Source organism: Alligator mississippiensis, chromosome 4, assembly GCF_030867095.1.
Source record: "Alligator mississippiensis isolate rAllMis1 chromosome 4, rAllMis1, whole genome shotgun sequence".
In the NCBI taxonomy this organism is placed as follows: domain Eukaryota; kingdom Metazoa; phylum Chordata; order Crocodylia; family Alligatoridae; genus Alligator; species Alligator mississippiensis.
In genome coordinates, this window is record NC_081827.1 from 71,450,009 (window position 1) to 71,469,674 (window position 19,666).

Here is a 19,666-nt window from a genome sequence, read left to right on the forward strand (position 1 = left end):
TTAGGACCAGGGGCTGCAGATTCAGATCAAATATGGGAAACAATGTTAACTCAGAAACAGTAACACATTTAAATTTAATGAAGCCGTCATACTTTAATCAATGTAACTGTCAAACTAGCACAACTGCAAGTCCTTAGTTTACATACATACATCATGCAGATGAGAAATTTACTTCCAGACAAACAAAAAGAAACCTCATCTATTTGCTCAAATTATGCCTTATTTGAAATTTCTGTTGTTGCTGGGGAAATGCAGCATGAATATTTCTAAACATTTCCAGCCTCGCTGATTTGTTGACAGACCCTTGAGTTATTTTGGAAGCTATGTCTCTGCTGCCTCCCATGTCAGTTATTATATAGAAAATTTAATTGTACAAGGGCTTTGACACTGAACTTCATAAATTTGTTCCAACTGACCTTGTCTCAGTTATTTGCCAGTTTGGCACAGAGCCTTCAGATTCATTATTTGTTCTCATGCAATAGGTAGAAGTAGTGTGGCATAATAAGATGGAATGGACCTTTCATTTTACATGACTATAAATGAGGAAGCAGCTTTAAATAAAAAGATTAGTATGCCTGTCTTAAATAGTATTCCATTTCTCTTAAACAGACTAAATTGGGATTGTGCAGAAATACTTCATTACACTCTGGCTGCATGTTTTTTTCTGTAACAATTTCAAATGTTCTATTTTTAATTTCTCCTGTATGTCTGAGACCTAACCAAATGTTGAGCAATTACTTTTATGCTGTAAATAAGCGTGAAAGTTCCAAAACCAGTTTAAATGCAGGCAGAAACCATAGGAGTTATAAGCAATATATTGATCATATATGGTCCTAAAGTTTTGGTTAATTGAAGTATATTTTCACTTATTTCTCTACCAGGAACTAAATTATATAATTAAAATCCATTGATTATATGGGGCCCAACTCTTATTTCATAGCAATGGACACCTGTATAACTGCAATGAAATAAGTAAAATTTCTCATTATTTCCAACGATGTGAGAGCAGAAGATGGCCTACAGAGCTCAGAGAAAAAGCAGGAAATTATGTGAAAGCTTTCTAAGAGCTTTTAAATAGTCCTCTGAGCGATTGTACTCCCTCTGTTGGCTCTGCAGCAACCCACATGTATTTCTTAACTTTTTCTAGAGATGAACACACCTTATCAGCAACACTGGAATTTCTCTGTGCCCTTGAACACCACATTAATTTTACCTTTTGTTAGAAATATAGGCATACGTAATATTTAACAAAATGTAAATACATCTTATTTTCAGATGGTAAAGAAATCCATGAGGTCTGCAAAAAATTTTAAATTACTTGGACTCAATCTCATGACTTGGATTCTTAGAAATAATGAAAGTGTTTCTGGTTTTAATCCCTCAGGATGATGGAGAATGCTTAAAGGAAACAAATTTATGTTCAGCCCATTGGGAAAAGGGTACTTGGCTCTGTTCAAAAGTGACTGATCCCTTTTGATAAAAGAAAGGCACTGATGACTCCAAAGGAAGTCTGTTTTATTGACTAGAAAAGTGCTAGGAAAAAAGCTCTCCCTTTAGGTACTGCACTTGACAATGTTCTTTAAGCTCATGGTGTCAATCCACTTCATTTTTCTCAGGGAGTCATTTTCTTACATTTCTATTTCTCTTAGTCGTCTGGATGCCAACCACATAAACTATGTGCCACCCAACTGTTTCAGTGGCTTGGTCTCTCTTAGACACCTATGGCTGGATGACAACTCTTTGACAGAAATTCCTGTGCAAGCTTTTAGGAGTTTGCCAGCACTTCAGGCAATGACGCTGGCATTGAACAAAATCCATCATATTCCAGACTATGCTTTTGGAAACCTCTCCAGTTTAGTAGTTCTGTAAGTTATATTGCTGTTTTGTTTTGTTTTGTGTTTTGTTTTTAAACTATAAGGTCTTTTAAAGGAGTCCAGAATTGATTTTCTTTTTGTAATAAAGTACTTTAATATGGAATAGCTAAAGTAAGTTTGGCTAGAGAGACAAACTTTAATAACTCAACTGCCCCCCAGAAACTGAACAATTTATAAAACACTCAGGTTACTTAATATAGGGCACTATTTTATGGTACAGTGTTCACATTACATTGTGTGTTTGGGCTATAAATCTGAAGGTTGCCCTTCATTCTTGCACTGTGGGTAGAGCTACAACTTCTACTAGTGCACCCAACAACCCTGCTACCCCTTTAAATATGTAGTTTACAAAGGTAAATTCAGTTTCCTGCATCATTACTTTTGCAAAAGGAAAAAAGCCTTTCATTTAAAATTCAAGTGAAAGATAAATTTAAAAAATTATAAATTATAAAATTATAAATAAACCAAAACTTGTTTTCATCTTCTTATAGCTAAGATACTACATTTATAAAATCACATTGATTGAAAGCTGTTTAAAATTATGTAAGAAAATTAAAAATGCCAGTAAATCTTTACCAAAATAATCCCACCAGACTATATGACAAGTTTTTCCCTTAGGACTATTGTGCAGTATTGATATCATGAGGCTAGGCTGGCAAACAGAAATAAAGTAAAATTCTTTAAAGGACTATGATGGCAAGCTAACAAAATTCCTCTCATAGGCTAGGGACAGCTATTCAAAAAGCCTGAGCCTGAGCCTGAATTGATTCAATCTTTGCAGGTTAGTCTAGGCTGAACTGGTTTGAAACCAGACAAACATTCTCTCTGGACTAAAGAAATGCAGGCACATGCCTACAGTGACTCAGGGTAGAAGCTGGGGGGTGCTAGAGCAGCCCTCCTTTCCCTTCCACAGTGCTGAGCTGAGGGGGACATGGCCAGGCCCCAGCAGAAAGCTCTGATTGGATGGGGGGAGGGGGTCTGCATCCCCTCGCTGCACCTGACCAGCACAGCAGGGAGTTGATAACAGCATTTAGCACCCCATTCAGAAAACAAAAGTCTCTCTCATTAGTTCAAGATCTTCTTAAACAGCTTTTTCCAAGGAAGGAATGGAGGGACCAGCTGACCTGTTCATTAGCTCCAAAAAGCCCCATGCACACACTGGCCTGTCTGCCTTTGTCCTGTCTGTCTTACACAGACACCTCTCAGCATTAGCTAGCATACCACATGCTGGCTATGGTCCATGCTGTGGTGGGGAATTCCTACTTGAGCAGGGAGTGTGTGTGGGGGGGGGGGTCCAGCCAGGGAGCAGAGGGGAGGGGCCAGCCCAGCTCTCTGGACTTGAGAGTCCTGCCCAGGGTTGCAAAGCATCTGGGATGCTGGGGGGCTCTGGTTTAAGTTAAACCAGGAAGGGGGCAGACATTGCATAAACCGGTTTGACCCAAATCATTTAAGCCTGATACTATATTCAACCAGGTTTATCTCAGACTCATTTCAGCCATTTTTAAACTGGTTTATGTGTACTGAATATATGTTCTGTTACAGGTTTAAACCAGTTTCTGATCACTTAAACCAGTTTGTCTAATGTCTGTCCCTAGCTATAGATTGCATAGATAGAGCTACATTTATAGATGTTTATATACCAATACTGCTAAATGAAATGAATCAAACACTTGCAGCAAAAACTGAGAGAGAATGCCATGATATGAAAAATGTACTTTATGTCTTTTGGGAACATCCCAAGTGCAAAAATTACTGCAGCAGGTTAGAGAATTGATGTAGGCAATATTTAAGGCAGGAGTGTCAAACTCACAACCCTGGGCTGGATCTGGTCCGTAGAGCTCCTTGTAGGTCAGATCTGGTCCAGGGCATTGGGCAGCTGCTACAGCAGCAGTGGCCACTGGGGTCATCATAGCAACAGTGGAGCAAGCAATAGTGGGGCAACCAGCCAGGCAGCCACTTGCCAGGGCAAAGGCATGCAAGTGGCAGTAGGCTAGGCAGCCACAGGGTGACCAAGGGCTATTGTTGCACAGCCCTTAGTCCCTTGCCTACCTCCAATGGCCTTCCCCATAGAGGCAACAAGGCCCTGGACTTGACAGTAGGCCATGTCCACCATTGACCACATCCCCAGCTTTCATGTAGCCTGCCAGTAGCACAGCCAGCTGCATGGAACAGTTCTATGCACCAGGTCTATGCACCATGAGCTCTATATTTGACACCCCTAATTTAAGGCCTAAACCGATATGTTTAAAAAAGGGAGCATCCTGAAGTTTTGTGAATTATACTGAACTATTACCTATAAGATGATAAATATATTGTAGTATATTTTGATACATCATCTGACAGCCATGATGTCAACCTTTGTCATTCTCAGATTTGATTATTTCAGTGTACCCTAGCAAAAGCTAGCAAAAAAGCCCATCCACCACCTCATACTTGTGCAAAATGAATATGAAGTGACTTTGGAAAGGTACCATTACCACAGGGTTCACACAGTACAGTGTAAACGCCACTACCACATACTAGAAAATCTATACATGACTAGGCATAGAGAAATTGAATTTCAGCATTATATTTAAAAACATTTGTAGATCATAGTTTTTAAAGGAATGGGTCCTATCATTTGGTAGAACTTCTAGATCTCTGAATTGTTTTTATCCTGTTACATATTAGCTCACATCTCCACTTCATTTTCCCATCTCACCCTCTATAACCTCTGAAACATTAGGTAGGGCACTTACGAAGATAAAAAAAAGTTTCCTTTGATGCAGTGTTTACTACTGCATGGTGAAGTTCCCCCTATGCTCTTAATTTCCTGTCTGGATCCTGGATGTCAATGTGAACAGGGTTTAGCTTATGGCTGTTAAAGATAAAAAGAAACTGAAGTTTGGGGATTAACTCTTCTAGTCAATATATTTGGGATTAAATTTGCTTTCTAGGGAGGGAAAAACACCTTCATTCCAATGTCATAATCAATAACTTTTAGGCATAGTTTAAAAATACATGAGTTTAGTCTCTCATTGACTAGACCGTCTCTTCCTTCAACATGCTACTCCCACAGTTTCTCTCAAGACCATGGGGGTGGATAGACAAAAGTAAAATGAAAGACAAGTCAGCTGAAAATAAGAAAAATTTTCTCGTAAGAAAAATACATTAAGTTACATTCATTCAGGTTAATGACCTGCACACAGAGCTTTTTAAAAAAACTATATCTGAAAATTTGGAAATAAACTCAAGCAGCAGCATCACAGTTCAGAATTTGAATGCCTCAAAAACCAGATTTCTGCACTACTTTGTGTTCAAATTTTGCCCAAAATAGTAAACTAAAAATTCCTCAAATTATCTGACAGACTATTGGAAAGTAAGTGATTATTATTCTAGTTGAACAAAGAGTCAGGTTATATCCACCAGGGAAGTCAGTTATATTTATTAACACACACTGAATTTCTAATAATTGTTTAGGTGGATATATCTATTTCCTTCTTTAGGCCTCATGTATGTATTGGCCTCTCCCCCAAAGAAAAGGCCATAGTTTTTAAGGCATGATCTTATTTAAATATATTTTTAAATAAAATCACTAGTAAAGCTATTTCTGAATGTACCTAGCATATAATAGGCAATCACTAAATGTCTAAAACTAGAACTTTATGAAAGGCATCTTTTCAAACAAAAATGAAGAAAGGAAACACATACACAATCCATGCAGTTTAAAAAACAAAATGCTTCTATGGAACTAAATCAAAGCCTGAAAGGATAGGTGAATATAGGGGGTGAGTGCAGAAGAGACAGGAAAATTCCTTCCTATGCATGCTCTTGCAAAAGCATGACTTGCATATAATCAGTGCATGCCTGAAAATAAGTTTCTTTTGATTTAACCATCAAAATGTTTTGCTTAAGTCCACTGTGTGCAATGTGCTTTCCTGACTGTGCTCTTAATGTTCCCCTGCAGACATCTCCATAACAATAGAATCTACTCCCTGGGAAAGAAATGCTTTGATGGGCTCCACAGCCTAGAGACTTTGTGAGTTGACCTCTTATTTGTTTCCCTTTTTTCAGTGTTTTCATTTATATTCTGAAAGAATAAAAATGGCCTAAAAGCCAATCATCGTTTTTTACTTCCTTGTTCATTATAGGCTCTAAAAGGTTGTTTCCAATAAGTGTACATAACTTATCATAGGCCCAACTATAAATTAAGTTTGCCTTTTAGCAGGCATTGTAAATTAATAAATTATTTAATCATATTTTAAATATATATCAGACCCTGAATGAGAAATAGCTATTTAGGGACAGTTGTGTTTGCCTAGATAGTCCTATTTGTCTATCTTTAGTCAGGACCGCTAAAGTTTAGATTAGAAAAAAGAGCATTCTAGCAAAAGTTTTTTAATTTTACAGACTACATCTTGCCATATAGCTTGCATGCAGAAACAGTCAGAACCTTTGACTTCTTGAACAAAAGAAAAGCACTGTCAATACTGTATTTACTCAAATATAAGACAACCCTAAATATAAAATGACCCTCCAATAATTAGAATCTATATATGGAAAAATTATAAATTTGTTATAATTTTCCAGGCATAGAATCTAATTATTGGAGGTTTGCCTTGAATTTGCTCCCTTCTCAATCCTACAGCAGGGAAAATAACTCTGAGAGTCAGGGAGCCTTCCCCCAATTTCTTCCCCCTGTAGCACCTCATCCCCTCCTTACTGTCCGACCCTGCTTTCCCTATGCATATGGAAGTGAGGAGAAAATTTGAAAACACTGACCTTGAAATATACATAGCTGTAATAATTTTCATATAGTACCCATAGATGGAGTTCATCCAGAATTGATGCATTTTACCTTTTTTGAAACTGCTGCAAGTTTTAGCACAGGTACCCCATAGACACACTTTCAAGCAGCACTTTTGTATCTACTTTATATATCATACAAACTACACTGGGTCTTAGCATTAAAGAAAGGCTGAGATTATGCATGATATTAGTCCAAAGCCAAAAGGCTTGATTTAGTATGTAGCTCACTAGGCTAGCCCCAGCAAAGTCAACAATATGTTAAAGCCATGGTGAACCTAGAGCTCAGCACTGCTCATTATGTGTGTGTACTCCAGATACCCCTTACATAGGATCCATGTGCTATTTAGCCCCCCTCTCATGACTGGAACCAGGTGTTCTTGTCATGAGTTGTGAGATCCAAAAATTTATATGCAGATGAGGTGCAGGGCAACCTGGTGCAGTTCCACCTCATGGAGTGTGGGGCCACACTAATCATATGTTGTGGTAGGCCACTAGGGGGTGCTCCTATGCTGAGCCACCCACCTCACTGTGCCCAACCACCTTCCAGGCTCTGAGTGCCTCCCTGGGGGTGCCTCATATCTGGCTGACCCCCTTCCTGAAGCACACCCACTAGCCTGGGGGTAACACCACCACCACCCAGGGTCTGGACTCATCCTGGCTTTGTACCCCCTGGGAAACACAGGCCTAGTAGCCCTTGAGGGTACCTGACCCACTTCAAGAACCTGGAGACCTCAAGGCATAATCTAGACATCCCCCCCTGCATAAGTCTCCCACGCTAGGTACAAAGGAGAACTTTATTATCAGAGAAATCCCATAGAGCAAACTGGCATGGTTGGGTAACCTTTGATCGTGCATCTGAGTTACTGCAAGCTATATATCTAGTTAGATCTCAGGTAGCTTACTCACAAGTATCATCCAGAAGCAGGTGGAGAGTCCCTCTGGAGGCAGGCAGTAAATTGATCATGAGTTTCAAGAGAGAGAGCAAGTTTCAGATGGTCCAGCTTCTCTCTCTGAGTTTTTTTCATTATGGCTACTGCCCCTCCTCAACTTATATAGACCTTATGACCTCATTTACCTGGTCCAATGGAGGTCAGCACCTGTTGGCTGCCAGCCAACCAATTTGAAATGCATCACTGGTTGCAGGGTAGACTGGCAGGGTCTCTAGCCCCCTCCCAGTCAGGTTGGCATTTGCTTAAAACAATAGGGAGCATAAGCCCCTCATCCAGGTATGTGATGTCAGTCACATAGGCAAAAGGACCAGGTTTGCCTCCTCCCTCAGGAATGTATCCAACTCAGGTTACAACTCGGTGTCACCTGAGAGAAGAATGTCTGCCCTCTACAGGGACTATGTCAACCAAATTGTCACATAGCAGAGTTTTGGGGGAGAGACAAAGGTGGCATTCTGCCACATCTGCAACAGACTAAGAAAGGGGGTGGCAGAGGGATTCTGGGTGAACTCTATAGGGCCCCATTTGATTATGTTTGCCAGACATTTAAGGCTGGTGAAGAAACAGGAATCATTGGGAATGGGAAAGAAAAGTGTAGCTCAGCTGTGGGAGTGAGGAGAAAGTAAAAATGTATTCAGTGTTGTGGCTCACCATGACTTGAAAGAGAGTCAGCTCTGAGGGGAACTGTGCTCAACAAGCACTACCGTATATCTTACTCAGATGGGTTGTATTAACCTATTCTTCCTATTAGCATGCTTGCCCAAGATATGGGATAATATGCTGATGTGATATGTGTTTTATAGTCATGCTCAGTGTTGGCTGCACTTAATCAATTTCATAGTTGGTTTCTATTTCTAAGCACATACTGCATTTGGCAGCAGTTTAATGATAAGCAATGTATTAAATGAGATTTCCTTGTATTCAAATGTAAGATGAGGTGGGGGCTCCCCCCTGCTTACTAGGGGAAAAAACCCTGTCTTGTATTTGAGCAAATATGGTCATTACAAATACATGCATTATATTCCTATTTCAACTGTCAATCTTTAGAGGATTCACTTGAAAATTGTCTCTGGCAGAGAGTTTCAATCACCTCAGTTCTTGTTATAGTTCTATTCATTGCAGGTGATAGCAGTACAGTTGAAGTTTTCCTCAATTGTTTTCAAAACATGCTTCTGAAAAAAGATGAAAGAAAAACTAAAAGCCATTCCTGAAATTTAAAGCAATGTAATTTGTTGCATGTAGAAATCAAAATATCGCCACCTTTATTTACTATTGGACTGCAGATTCCTTACCCTTTTGTGCTATTAAGGACAGAAATAATCAGATATCCATTCCCCTCCCTCTTCCATACCAGAACCAACTGAATCCTCTCCACTAGTGTGCTGTTGACAGGTTTCACCCAACCAGAGCACACAAGAGGCCCAAAGGCATTTGGGTTCATGCTCATGGCAATACTAAATCTCAAACATAAATCCTCATCTGAATCTAATGGCTGGTTTTCTTTTTAATCAACAGGAGCATGCAGCATTCACTTTGCTTTCTGATCCTAGTGCAACTGTAAAGTCAACACTCCATGTTTCTCCTTAACCTTAATCACATAAATTAACCCTTCTTTACTAAACCTTTTGTCACTGGGAACCATCAGTACAACTTTGACTTCTAGTCCACAAAGAGTTCAGAGAAAGTCTCTCAGTATAATAAGTGAACAGAAGGGAGGAAATTTGATACTTTAAGTAGACTTCTGTTCTGAAATAGCAAAAAAGGCTAAGATAACTGCCTAACCCCACCCACCTGGTATGAAAGGAGAAAATGTTGATGACAACCTTGAACTTAGGAAGAAGGATAAGAGCAGCTGTGAAAGAATACAGTACTTTCCCAACAACATTTATGATTGCACTACCTGGCAGGGCCATCAATGGAGAGGTTGTTTTGAGATTCATCACTGGGATAGCTGATTGTTACACAAAGGCTAACATGTGCACCGGCGCCTTATGGGTCTCAGTGAGTGTCATGGAACAAGTGTTGGCAAGGATAGCCAAGGCAGGTTATAAATGTCCATAAAATAGTTAATCAAACCACAGAGTCTGGAATAAAGTATGGCTTATTCCTATCTGTATAATTCAGTACTGTCTTGTTCCAGTCCACTGTCATATGTAACAGTAAATATATAATACCTCTATTATCTGGACAAATAAGCTTTTATTTACAGTTTTTAAAGCTATATTCTCTGCAAAGCAGAAGTTTCTGAAGTGCTCTGGAGAGCTGCAAAGTTTAACAAAACAAGCCTATCTTAATTTTGGTTTCAACTATTTCTTTATTTAATGCCTGGAAGATGACTCTTTCTTATGAACACTAACACTTTCTAATGTAACTACTGCAATCTATTTTTGTGCAGAGATTTAAATTATAACAGTCTGGATGAGTTCCCCACCGCTATCAGGACACTCACAAACCTCAAAGAACTGTAAGTATTGAACTTAGCTCTAGAAAGAAAATGTTTCATTTGATTTATTGTTTGATTTATTTTAAAAATGCTGATGATTTTATCAGTGTGCTTTATAAGTAGTCTCCTGGAAATATTACTAAACATGCTAATATGTAAAAGAGGTAATTTTCAATATTTAGTTTTGAACATTTACATGATGATAATTTTTATATTTTATATTGAATCATAGTATTTCAACAGGGTTTCGTTTTCTGGAACACTATGCTTGAAATACAATATACGAAAAGAGTAAAAGGGACACTTAATTCAGCTTCAGCCCCAAATTGGAACTGTGTTTGAAAAGGGCATTAAAAAACAAAACAACTACCATGATCTGCCGGGCAAAGAAACAGAAGTAGGGATTCATGTTAGCCCATAGGAATAATATTTTTTTTCCATTTTTAACTTTAATTTAAAACAGTTTCTTTTCAATGTAAACATTCCTCTGTAATGCTGTAAACCCCAAAACTTCTGAAAGTACAGGCATAGTATGTAAAGCAGGTCAAAATTGATCGGCATAGGTTATAGTGCAAACCAAATGAACTACCAAAAAGAAACAAACAGCATTAAAAGTTACCAGTGATCTAGATTTTTAAAATTATTTCTATGTGATTTATCTACAGTGTTAGTGGTAGCACTTTATACATTTTAAAAAAATATGAATGATCTCAGATCCACTGGACTATTAACAGTGGTGTATGTTGCTATTGCACAATAGAAATGGAGGCATAGGGAAATTCAGCGTGAGAAATTTGCAGGCAATGTAATGCCATAAAGGAACATCTGTACCAGTATTACAGATTTGGCATAGGGAGCATATCAGGATGAATTTTATGTGACCGTGAGATACTAAATTCACCTTATTCCAAGATGTCATAAGAGCCCCTTGGGACAATAAGCAGTTAGCTTACCATATTGCAAGCTGGAAGTGGCTTCTGCTGACTTCAGGATTGGGTTCTCATAGGCTAGGGACATAAATGATATGCTGAACACAGATCATAAAACATAGAAGTTGGAATGGGTGCAATCCTCAGTGCTTTGAATGAAACAATATGTTGCTTGACAATATTTCAGGTAGTTGTCTCCCTAATAAGGTCTCCTAATGTCAGACTACATAGCTTCAGCCAGTATGTCGAAATGCCTTTAATTCAGTCTCTCTTTAATAGGAAAACTGCTTTGAAGCATGAAATTGCAATAGTTTAAAATGCCATTTTAGCAAGGTACTTTACGAATTTGCTTAAGAGCTTTGCTCAATTAAGGTTTAAAAGTCAATTTGTAAAGCATCTTCTGAGTACTGACTGCCTTGAGCTTCCGTTGATTTAAATGGGACTTGAGGGCATTCAGTATCACCTAACAGGTGTGTGGCACTTTGAAAGATCAACACTTAGACCTGCATCTTTCAAACACTTACGCACCTTCTTTTAAGTGCAAGTGCTCCTCATATGCTTAAGGCTGAGTACATGAAGAAGTGGTTGCATGACAAGGAATTGAAGTCACCTTATATATAACTGCTTTACGTGGTATAGCTGTCACTACAAATTTCCTTTTGAATAAAAGGAATGTTATTCCCCTTAAACCAACAAGGAAAGCTCTCGTTTGTGGAGGGACTAGTTTTCTCCCTGCAAGTTAACCAGGACATTTCCTTAGCTACTTCTGCCATGCAGAGAGCAGAAGACTAATCTGGAGAGTCCAGCTCAGTGATATCTGGGCCATCGAATCATTATGTTGGTTTTAGATAGAATAAATGGGGCTTTTCATTTTTGTGGGTTTTTTGTTTTTGTTTTGTCTAACTGCATGGTAGGCACATTTGTTGTTATTGTTGCGGTTATATTTGATATATAAGAAGTGATACATATTGTAGAGCCTTGCTTTTTTAACCCAGTAACAGAGGCAGGACAAGTACTTCAGTGAAACTGATAATCAGGACTTGGTACAAGTAATGACTGGGGATGCTTGCATCAGTGAACAATTCAAGGCTTTCTAAATGTGCAAATTAAATCTGGAAAGCCTTTTTCATACCCGACTGAGCTAATGAAAGTTTCCCACACAAATCATCATTGCTCCTTTTCAAACCTTAGTTGTTTCTTTTGTTTTTAACAATGGTGAATTACTCATATGAATAAAATTCAGTAATTAATTACATAACAAAGACTTGGTCTCCTTCCTAGAAGGCAGTAAGCACATTATATAGCTTGTTCATTTGGATAATGATTCAAGAAAGAAAGAACCCAAAGAGGTTCAACATATGGTATGTCATGACATTACATGTTGCATAAACTGAAGTAATCCCAGCAACCAGAATGAAGCAAGACAAATTTTGAAAACAATACTTTTGATTTTCCCTTGATTAGTATTATAGTCTCTGTCTTGACTAGATAGAGCGAGACACTGTTGCCTACAGCTACAGAGGTTTTCAGTGTATTGCATTATACACAGAAAAGCTATTGTGAAATAAACTAGAGTATGAATTCAGAACACAATAGCTCTCCCGCACTGACTCACTTTGTGGACATTCTTCTTATACAATGGAACTACATCAGGGGTTGGCAACCATGGGCCAGATCTGGTCTGTGACTGTAGAATCATGGTGGCACTTGGCAATGGTGGGGAGCTTCAGCTCTGGGCCCTCTCCCCATGCCACTGTGAGGATGATTGCCAGAGGGGGCAAGGTCCTAGTACTTGCCCACCTCTGGCCTTGGGGAGGGGGGTCATTTCAGCCCTCAGCCAGAAAAGGTTGCCTGCCCCTAATCTACATTTCAGGGGGATGCTGCTGTTTTAGCTATGGCAGCAGCATTAAGGCAGCTGGGACCTCTGGAGTTGATGCTATTCTGCCAGAAGCTTCTCTGTCACTGGAGTTAAACCAGCTCCTACAAATAACAAACTGCACCAGCAGAAGCCAACTATGGAGGGTCGCTAGCAGAATTGTTTCAGCTACAGGGTGGTGATATAGGACCTCTACCCCATGTAGCTTTGCCAGCAGAAGTTGATAATATAGGAAAAGCCTAGGAATGCTTTTTGAGCTTAATCTACTCCCAAAGTGGACTCAGCTAAACTGCAAAAAATGGGATTTTCAATGCAGAATGGGCACATCCACATGGAGAGAGAGAGAGTGCACAATAGCTATTCCAGGTATGAGCAAGTCGTAGTTCTGTGGTACTCTGGAAAATGAGGAATTACTCTTAAAAATAGCAACACACTGGTTTTTTTAAACATACCACAGGTCTTGTATTTGTGCTTTCTATTGTTATGCACAGTATTGTTTCACTTCTAGGGGATTTCATAGTAATAACATCAAATCAATACCTGAGCAAGCATTTGTGGGGAATCCATCACTTATAACAATGTAAGTAGCCTCTTTTTGTTTGGTTTGAGCATTTTTGTTCGGTTGGTTTTTGGTAGAAAACATGAAGTTGAATATAACATTTTTCTTCAGCGTTTTATTTTTTCTATAGTTCTCATTCTATATATATGTTGTATAGTAGCATAATGTGAGTGGACTGAGTCTAATGCCTTTCAAGCCATTCAGCTTCCCCAATCCCACATGCTACTCTTGTAGGGGAATAAACAATCCCTCAGTGACCTTTGACCTTTTACTCAAGCTCTTACTTCTGGATCAACGTTTTTGACACCACAGTGCAGGAGCTAGCAAAAGATTATTCTCATTTGTTTATGCCAGTCTCAGTTTGAATAATGATGAATTGTTAAATAAAAGCCTAAATAAAATATCCATTTACCTTGATGGATTCTACAGAAAGCTGTGCTACCTGGGATGAGAAGAATAGAGACCTTTTATAGCACGTCAGAAATAGTCTTCTCCTCTCAGAATCTGACAGATCAGTGTACCAGAGAAGTTTTGTACATCCTCATAGTCTGTGCATGTAAAGACCCAGGGCTCTGACCTTATTAACAAAAATGTTTCATCGTTTATAGGAAATCCAGTCCTATGCTTGCCCAGACTGTTATATTACTTCCAAACCCAATACAGAGTGGTAAAAACCTGAGTTTGCCCCTTGCTACCTCTAACCACATATAGGCCATCATTACTCAATGATTGCCTGCTTTTGACATTAGTTTTGTTCCACATCTTTGAGAAAGTCCTTTTGTTAGCATTGCAGAGCCTTCTGAATCATTGGCAAAATTTAAAAGAAAAAGAAAGTATTTCCTCTCCTCATCTTTCATAGCAAAACAGATATTTGAAAACAAATTGTGAAGATTAAATATCTTTGAAACATTGTGTCATAGTTTATCTGTCTAAGTACACCTATCGGCTCCAGAGCAAATAAAGGAGATTGAACATTATTCCTTTAGTTCATAATACTGAAGTGGAAAGACATATGGAATATATACATTGTTATATTAAAGCAGACCAGCCATTGAGCCATCATATCTCTTCTGGTAAAGCATGGCTCCCTCAAGCTCATGGGTTCAACTATGCAGGCCTGAAGGAGAGATGAAAGCTATCATTAATACAGTTTTAAGGCTTGTAATTGCTGCCTACAAAAACACTGGTGTGCACAGTATGACTTAAAAGTGCAATAAAAGGTTTTCCAGTGAAATTCCTGTTTCTAGACAGGCAGATACCTTAAACATCACTGATCCATATTTGATATTTTACCTCGGGTATCCTACCATTGCCAGTTTGGGAGGCAGATTTCACAAATGGAAGAAAAAAAGGAAAATCTTGTTGTAGCAGGGTAATATGAAAACATAAGAAAAGGATAGCCTGTTGAAACTGCTAAAACATTCAAAATGTGGCTGCTACAGATGGATAAAGAGTCAGAAAGAGAGAAGGTCAAAGGTGCATGAAATTTCCAGATCATCATCCTCATATAGTCTTACCTCTATTTCTGAAGTATACTCTCACATCTAAAATTATCATTAAAATGTCTACTTTCTTTTTTTTTTTGCAGTCATTTCTATGACAATCCTATCCAGCTTGTTGGAAAATCTGCATTTCAACACTTACCAGAACTCAGAACCCTGTACGTTTTCTTCAAAAACTCTTTGACATTAAATATCCATTTCATCATGAACATTGTCCTGTACTTTTCTCCCAGTAACGATATTTTGTTTTCAACTCTAGGACTTTAAATGGTGCTTCACAGATAACTGAGTTTCCTGACCTGACTGGGACAACAAGCCTAGAGAGTTTGTAAGTGGTAGACAAATGCTTCTATGTTATGTAAAACAAAACATTAATTTTCTCACTTTAGAGTGAGAGAAAGAGAAAATAATCTAATTTTTATTTTATTTTAACAGGACACTCACAGGAGCACAGATCACCTCTCTTCCCAAAACCGCGTGTGATCAGTTACCTAATCTCCAAGTGCTGTATGTTTCAGTAAGGCTAATAATGCCTGTTAATGCAGAAGTATAATGGCTGGATTAAGTGACATATGTTTGTGGAATACTGTAATCTACTTATTATCAGTTTGTTGGTTATTTGCATTAAATACTACCTAGAATTCAAATCAAAGATTAGAGCCCCATTGTGCTAGGTTGTGTTCCAACATGTAACAAATAAAACAGTCCCTGTCCTGGAGAACGGGAATGTCACTCAGGATTTTCCTGATAGGACCAGTGCAAAAAACAATTTTTATATATAAATTATATTGTACATTTTTAGGAAAAGGTAACACAAGATACAACTTAATAGCATCAGGAGAGAAGCCATCAAGGCCAGTTATAAGACTTTATTTTTGTTTATAATATCTTCTATGGTAATTTTGTTTAAAATGATCCAATTTCGGATTTCTTACTAAGGCAGATATTCCACTGAAGTAAATAGAAGATATACCCAAGTAAGGACTGCAGCTCTGGGTCCTTGTTATAGCCCTCTCTTTAGTTTACATCTTAACCAGGCATTTCTATTTGACTGAAATTTAAAGCAGTCTGTTTCTTGGACATGCGGAGGCATACTTTTTATACTAGTGAAACCAATATATTATTTTATCTTGCAAGTGTACCACAGAGTTAGCTTAATCGCTAATAAAAGTAATCATTCTGTCCACTTCTTTGTGAATGAGCCAACAGCACTTCACGTTATGTATTACATCAGCATAAATGTATTTGGTATTAATTCTCTTGGCCAACATTGAAAGAGCAATAATTATAACACATTATTTGAGCACCAACATAGATGTCATGAACATTTTTAGAAAAAAATGAATTCTAGTTAATGAGCTAAATAAATTCATTTCCAGAACATTAAAAACCACATTGTATTGATAATAATGGGAATTTTACATGTAGACTAAGTTCTACAGAACTGTACTATCTTGTGAAGTATAAGTACTCTCCAGAGCAGAAGACAAATAAAGCCTTTGCCATAAGAAATAAAGTATATAACATGCTGAAATGGCAACAGTAACTTGAAATGCATATTTCTGTCTTGAAATTGTGTACCTTTCATATTTACAATTCAGTTGGCTTTTATGTAGCTTTTAATATTCTGGAAATGATTATTTTAAAACCATTAGCTAGAACTTAATTTTTCTGGAAATGACTTTGACATCTGCACTGGTATTCAGTGCACTGTATTACATAATTGAATTCAAGGCTTTGTAACATATCATTTGTTTATAATGGCAGAAGGCACTGGCTTAATTTGCATTGTTTTGGACAGCATCCATTCTTTGCAGGATAGTGTGGGTCTGTAGACCTCAATCTGGTACGTCTGACTAGCACAAAAAAAAAAATCTGAAAACAGGCCGAAAACATATTAAGGTAACCTACCCTGCAAGAGCAGGAGTACTTACGATTGAGGCAGCTCCTGGACAGTGTGTACAATCAAATCAAACATATTGCTGTCATATATTTCATTTGTTTTCACAAGCAAGCATAGGGTAAATAGTTGGAATGCTTTCTTCAAAACAACAGATGAGTATAAACAGAATTAAAATGTTTCCAGGAAAGCAAAACATAAATTTGTAATTCCATAAAGGTGTGCCAGTTCTAAATATTAGATTCAGACAGAAAAATATGTTACTTCGTTAACTGATAAATTAGAAAACAGAGACATAGGACATGTTTTGTATTTATATGTAAAATCCTATAATTTTATACAGGCAAAACTCCCATTGAGTTTGATGGGATTTTTCCCTGCACAAAGGAGTACAGGATGGGGCTCTATTACACTGTTTCTTTCTTCTTTTTACAATTTCTGCAAATTACCATGGCTTGTTTTTGATTAGTTATATTATACTATAAATCAGTCCAGATGTTTCAGTTATTTTGTAATTTGTTGAGTTTTGGCTCAAGTCTGTTCAGGTTTTCTCCTTGCAGTGATTGATTTCAAAGTTTGTTCTATTTTTTTCTTAACCACTTCCCTCAGCTAAAAGATATAGCAGTTCTAAGGGTCAGAGGCATGATTATTTAATTTAAAGTATAGTCTGGAAAGCTGATTAAATTTCAGCATGATTATAGCTAGAAAGTTTAGGATCTTCTCTTACAAAATATAAATAGACTTATATAGTAGATTATTTTAAGTAATTAAATTAACTGCGAGTTAAATTTTGAAAAATACTTAAATTGTGATGTAAATTGAGTAATACAGACAGATATACTTTCAATATCACTATCCAGAGAGTCAAAAGAAATCTGCATTTGGGGTGGGTTATCCTCAGATGTAGTCAAGAGAAAGGTATTCACTTTTTGTTATAGCATCACAGGGCTTCACTCCTTTCATACCCTATGTGTTGCAGGGATCTGTCTTACAATCTTTTAGAAGATTTACCCAGCTTTACAGCTTGCAAAAAACTTCAGAAAATGTAAGTCTGCAGATATCCACAAAATGTCTTAAGAAGGTAAAATGTGTGCACACACACCTAGTGTGTGTACACCCCATTAATTTTGTTACTGAATCAAATTTGGTGATGTTTGATTTGTCCCCTAGCATGTGTGGCTTTTGATTTCAAACCTGAAGCTATATATGCAGTCTAAAATACTCCTCAAAGTTTATGTTCTATGAAACCAGTAAGACTCTCATTGTTTTTTCAGTGACTTGCATCATAATGAAATCTATGAAATCAAAGCAGACACATTTCAGCAGCTGGTTGCCCTGCGTTCTCTGTGAGTATAGCCGTAATAGCCCTTTACCTTGGTTCTCAGAGAACATGCACTCATTTCCAGTGAGTGCCTCAACAGTTCCACTACCCCTCAACAGTTGTGTTAGTATTTTCTCACTTTGATCATTCAGACCACTAGGTTATATTTACCAAAGCAAAATAAACATTTTGAAATTGAGCATTTCCAGCAATGAATTCACAGATGTAAATGTGCAGCTATAATAGCTGCAACTCTTAAATGTTACTAAAGAACTAGGAAGGCATTGAGACAGATCTAGTATGTTTTGACAGGTAAACTCATCAGTCACATGGAGAAGGCTATGTGACTTATGTCAAAAACACATAAAAACATATATAAGCTCTGATCATGCAAATTCTCATGTACTGAAGTCGCTCTTACTAATATTAGCACTTCCAGTGAAATCACTAGGATTATTCTTTTGAGCAAGGAGTACTCATACAAGTATGTGTTTGCAGACTCCATAAACTGTTTAGAACAGGGGTACTAAATCTCCAGCTCATGGGCCAAATGTGGCCCATGGAGCCATCCCAACTGGCCTACGGGACTTCCCATGGGTCCAGAAATTTAGTGGCAGGGGAGCAATGACCATCAATATGGTTACCCTCCCTCCTGCCAAATTCCCAAATCCCGAGCCTGGCCATGCTCCCTTCCCCCACAGGGCTGGGCCAGGCCCCTTCTCCCTGCTTCTGGATTGGAGCTGGGCCATCCCTTTTCCACCCCACAGGACCAAGCTGGGGCTGGGCTATGCCTCCTCCCACTAGCTGGGGCCATGCCATGCCCCTTTCCCCTATTGGGGTGAGGTTGGGGCTGGGTCATGCCCCCTTTGCCCATGGGGCCAGATCATGCTCCTTTCCCCTGCAGAGCTGCTCCCTGCCCCCCTCCAAGGATCTAGATGGTGTGCAACATGCCCAGGCACCAGATGAGAACGACCAGCTAGATCTGACCCACAGACCGACCAGGCAGTGCCCATCTGGCCCATGGGGGAAAAAGGTTGAGCGCATTTATTTAGAAGATAAATGGCATGATAGCCATTTACAAATTGGTGTTATTTTTGTATCTGTCTGATGCCAATGCATTTGAAACAGAATACATCCTTGTCACTGTATGATATACATGACTCCATTAAGCATAGAAGCCAACTAAAGGTATTTGTAGTATCACTAATACCTTTTTTATATTTAGCATTGCAACTATTTCTGTGAAAGCTTCCAGATATATTCAAAGAGTATGTAATTTTCCACTACTTTTCTTGCAGGGATTTAGCTTGGAACCAAATTGCAATTATTCAGCCCAGTGCATTCTCTTCTTTACCATCTCTGATCAAATTGTAAGTATTTACTTATTTTTCATATTTCTTTTTTCTAAAAAGCTTACCATTTAATAGTTTTGGGCTCTGGTCAGCAGAATTTCTGGCTCAAAATCTATAACTAATCTTCTGGGCTGCTGAAGCCCCTTTTTAGATTTTGCTCTTTCACCCTATCTCC

At 38.2% G+C, this 19,666-nt stretch overlaps 1 protein-coding gene across 3 annotated transcripts in view; it reads left to right on the forward strand.

Annotated features, from left to right (window-relative positions):
- Positions 1 to 19,666, forward strand: part of LGR5 (leucine rich repeat containing G protein-coupled receptor 5) — a 131,179-nt gene that overhangs the window by 86,159 nt on the left and 25,354 nt on the right. For all 3 annotated transcript variants that reach the window (XM_006273808.4, XM_059726087.1, XM_059726088.1), the window contains 10 exons: positions 1,650 to 1,865; positions 5,821 to 5,892; positions 10,005 to 10,073; positions 13,366 to 13,437; positions 15,005 to 15,076; positions 15,178 to 15,246; positions 15,354 to 15,425; positions 17,798 to 17,863; positions 18,093 to 18,164; positions 19,438 to 19,509. In XM_006273808.4, coding sequence (XP_006273870.4) covers positions 1,650 to 1,865; positions 5,821 to 5,892; positions 10,005 to 10,073; positions 13,366 to 13,437; positions 15,005 to 15,076; positions 15,178 to 15,246; positions 15,354 to 15,425; positions 17,798 to 17,863; positions 18,093 to 18,164; positions 19,438 to 19,509 — 852 coding nt within the window. The remainder of the gene's footprint in view (positions 1 to 1,649; positions 1,866 to 5,820; positions 5,893 to 10,004; positions 10,074 to 13,365; positions 13,438 to 15,004; positions 15,077 to 15,177; positions 15,247 to 15,353; positions 15,426 to 17,797; positions 17,864 to 18,092; positions 18,165 to 19,437; positions 19,510 to 19,666) is intronic.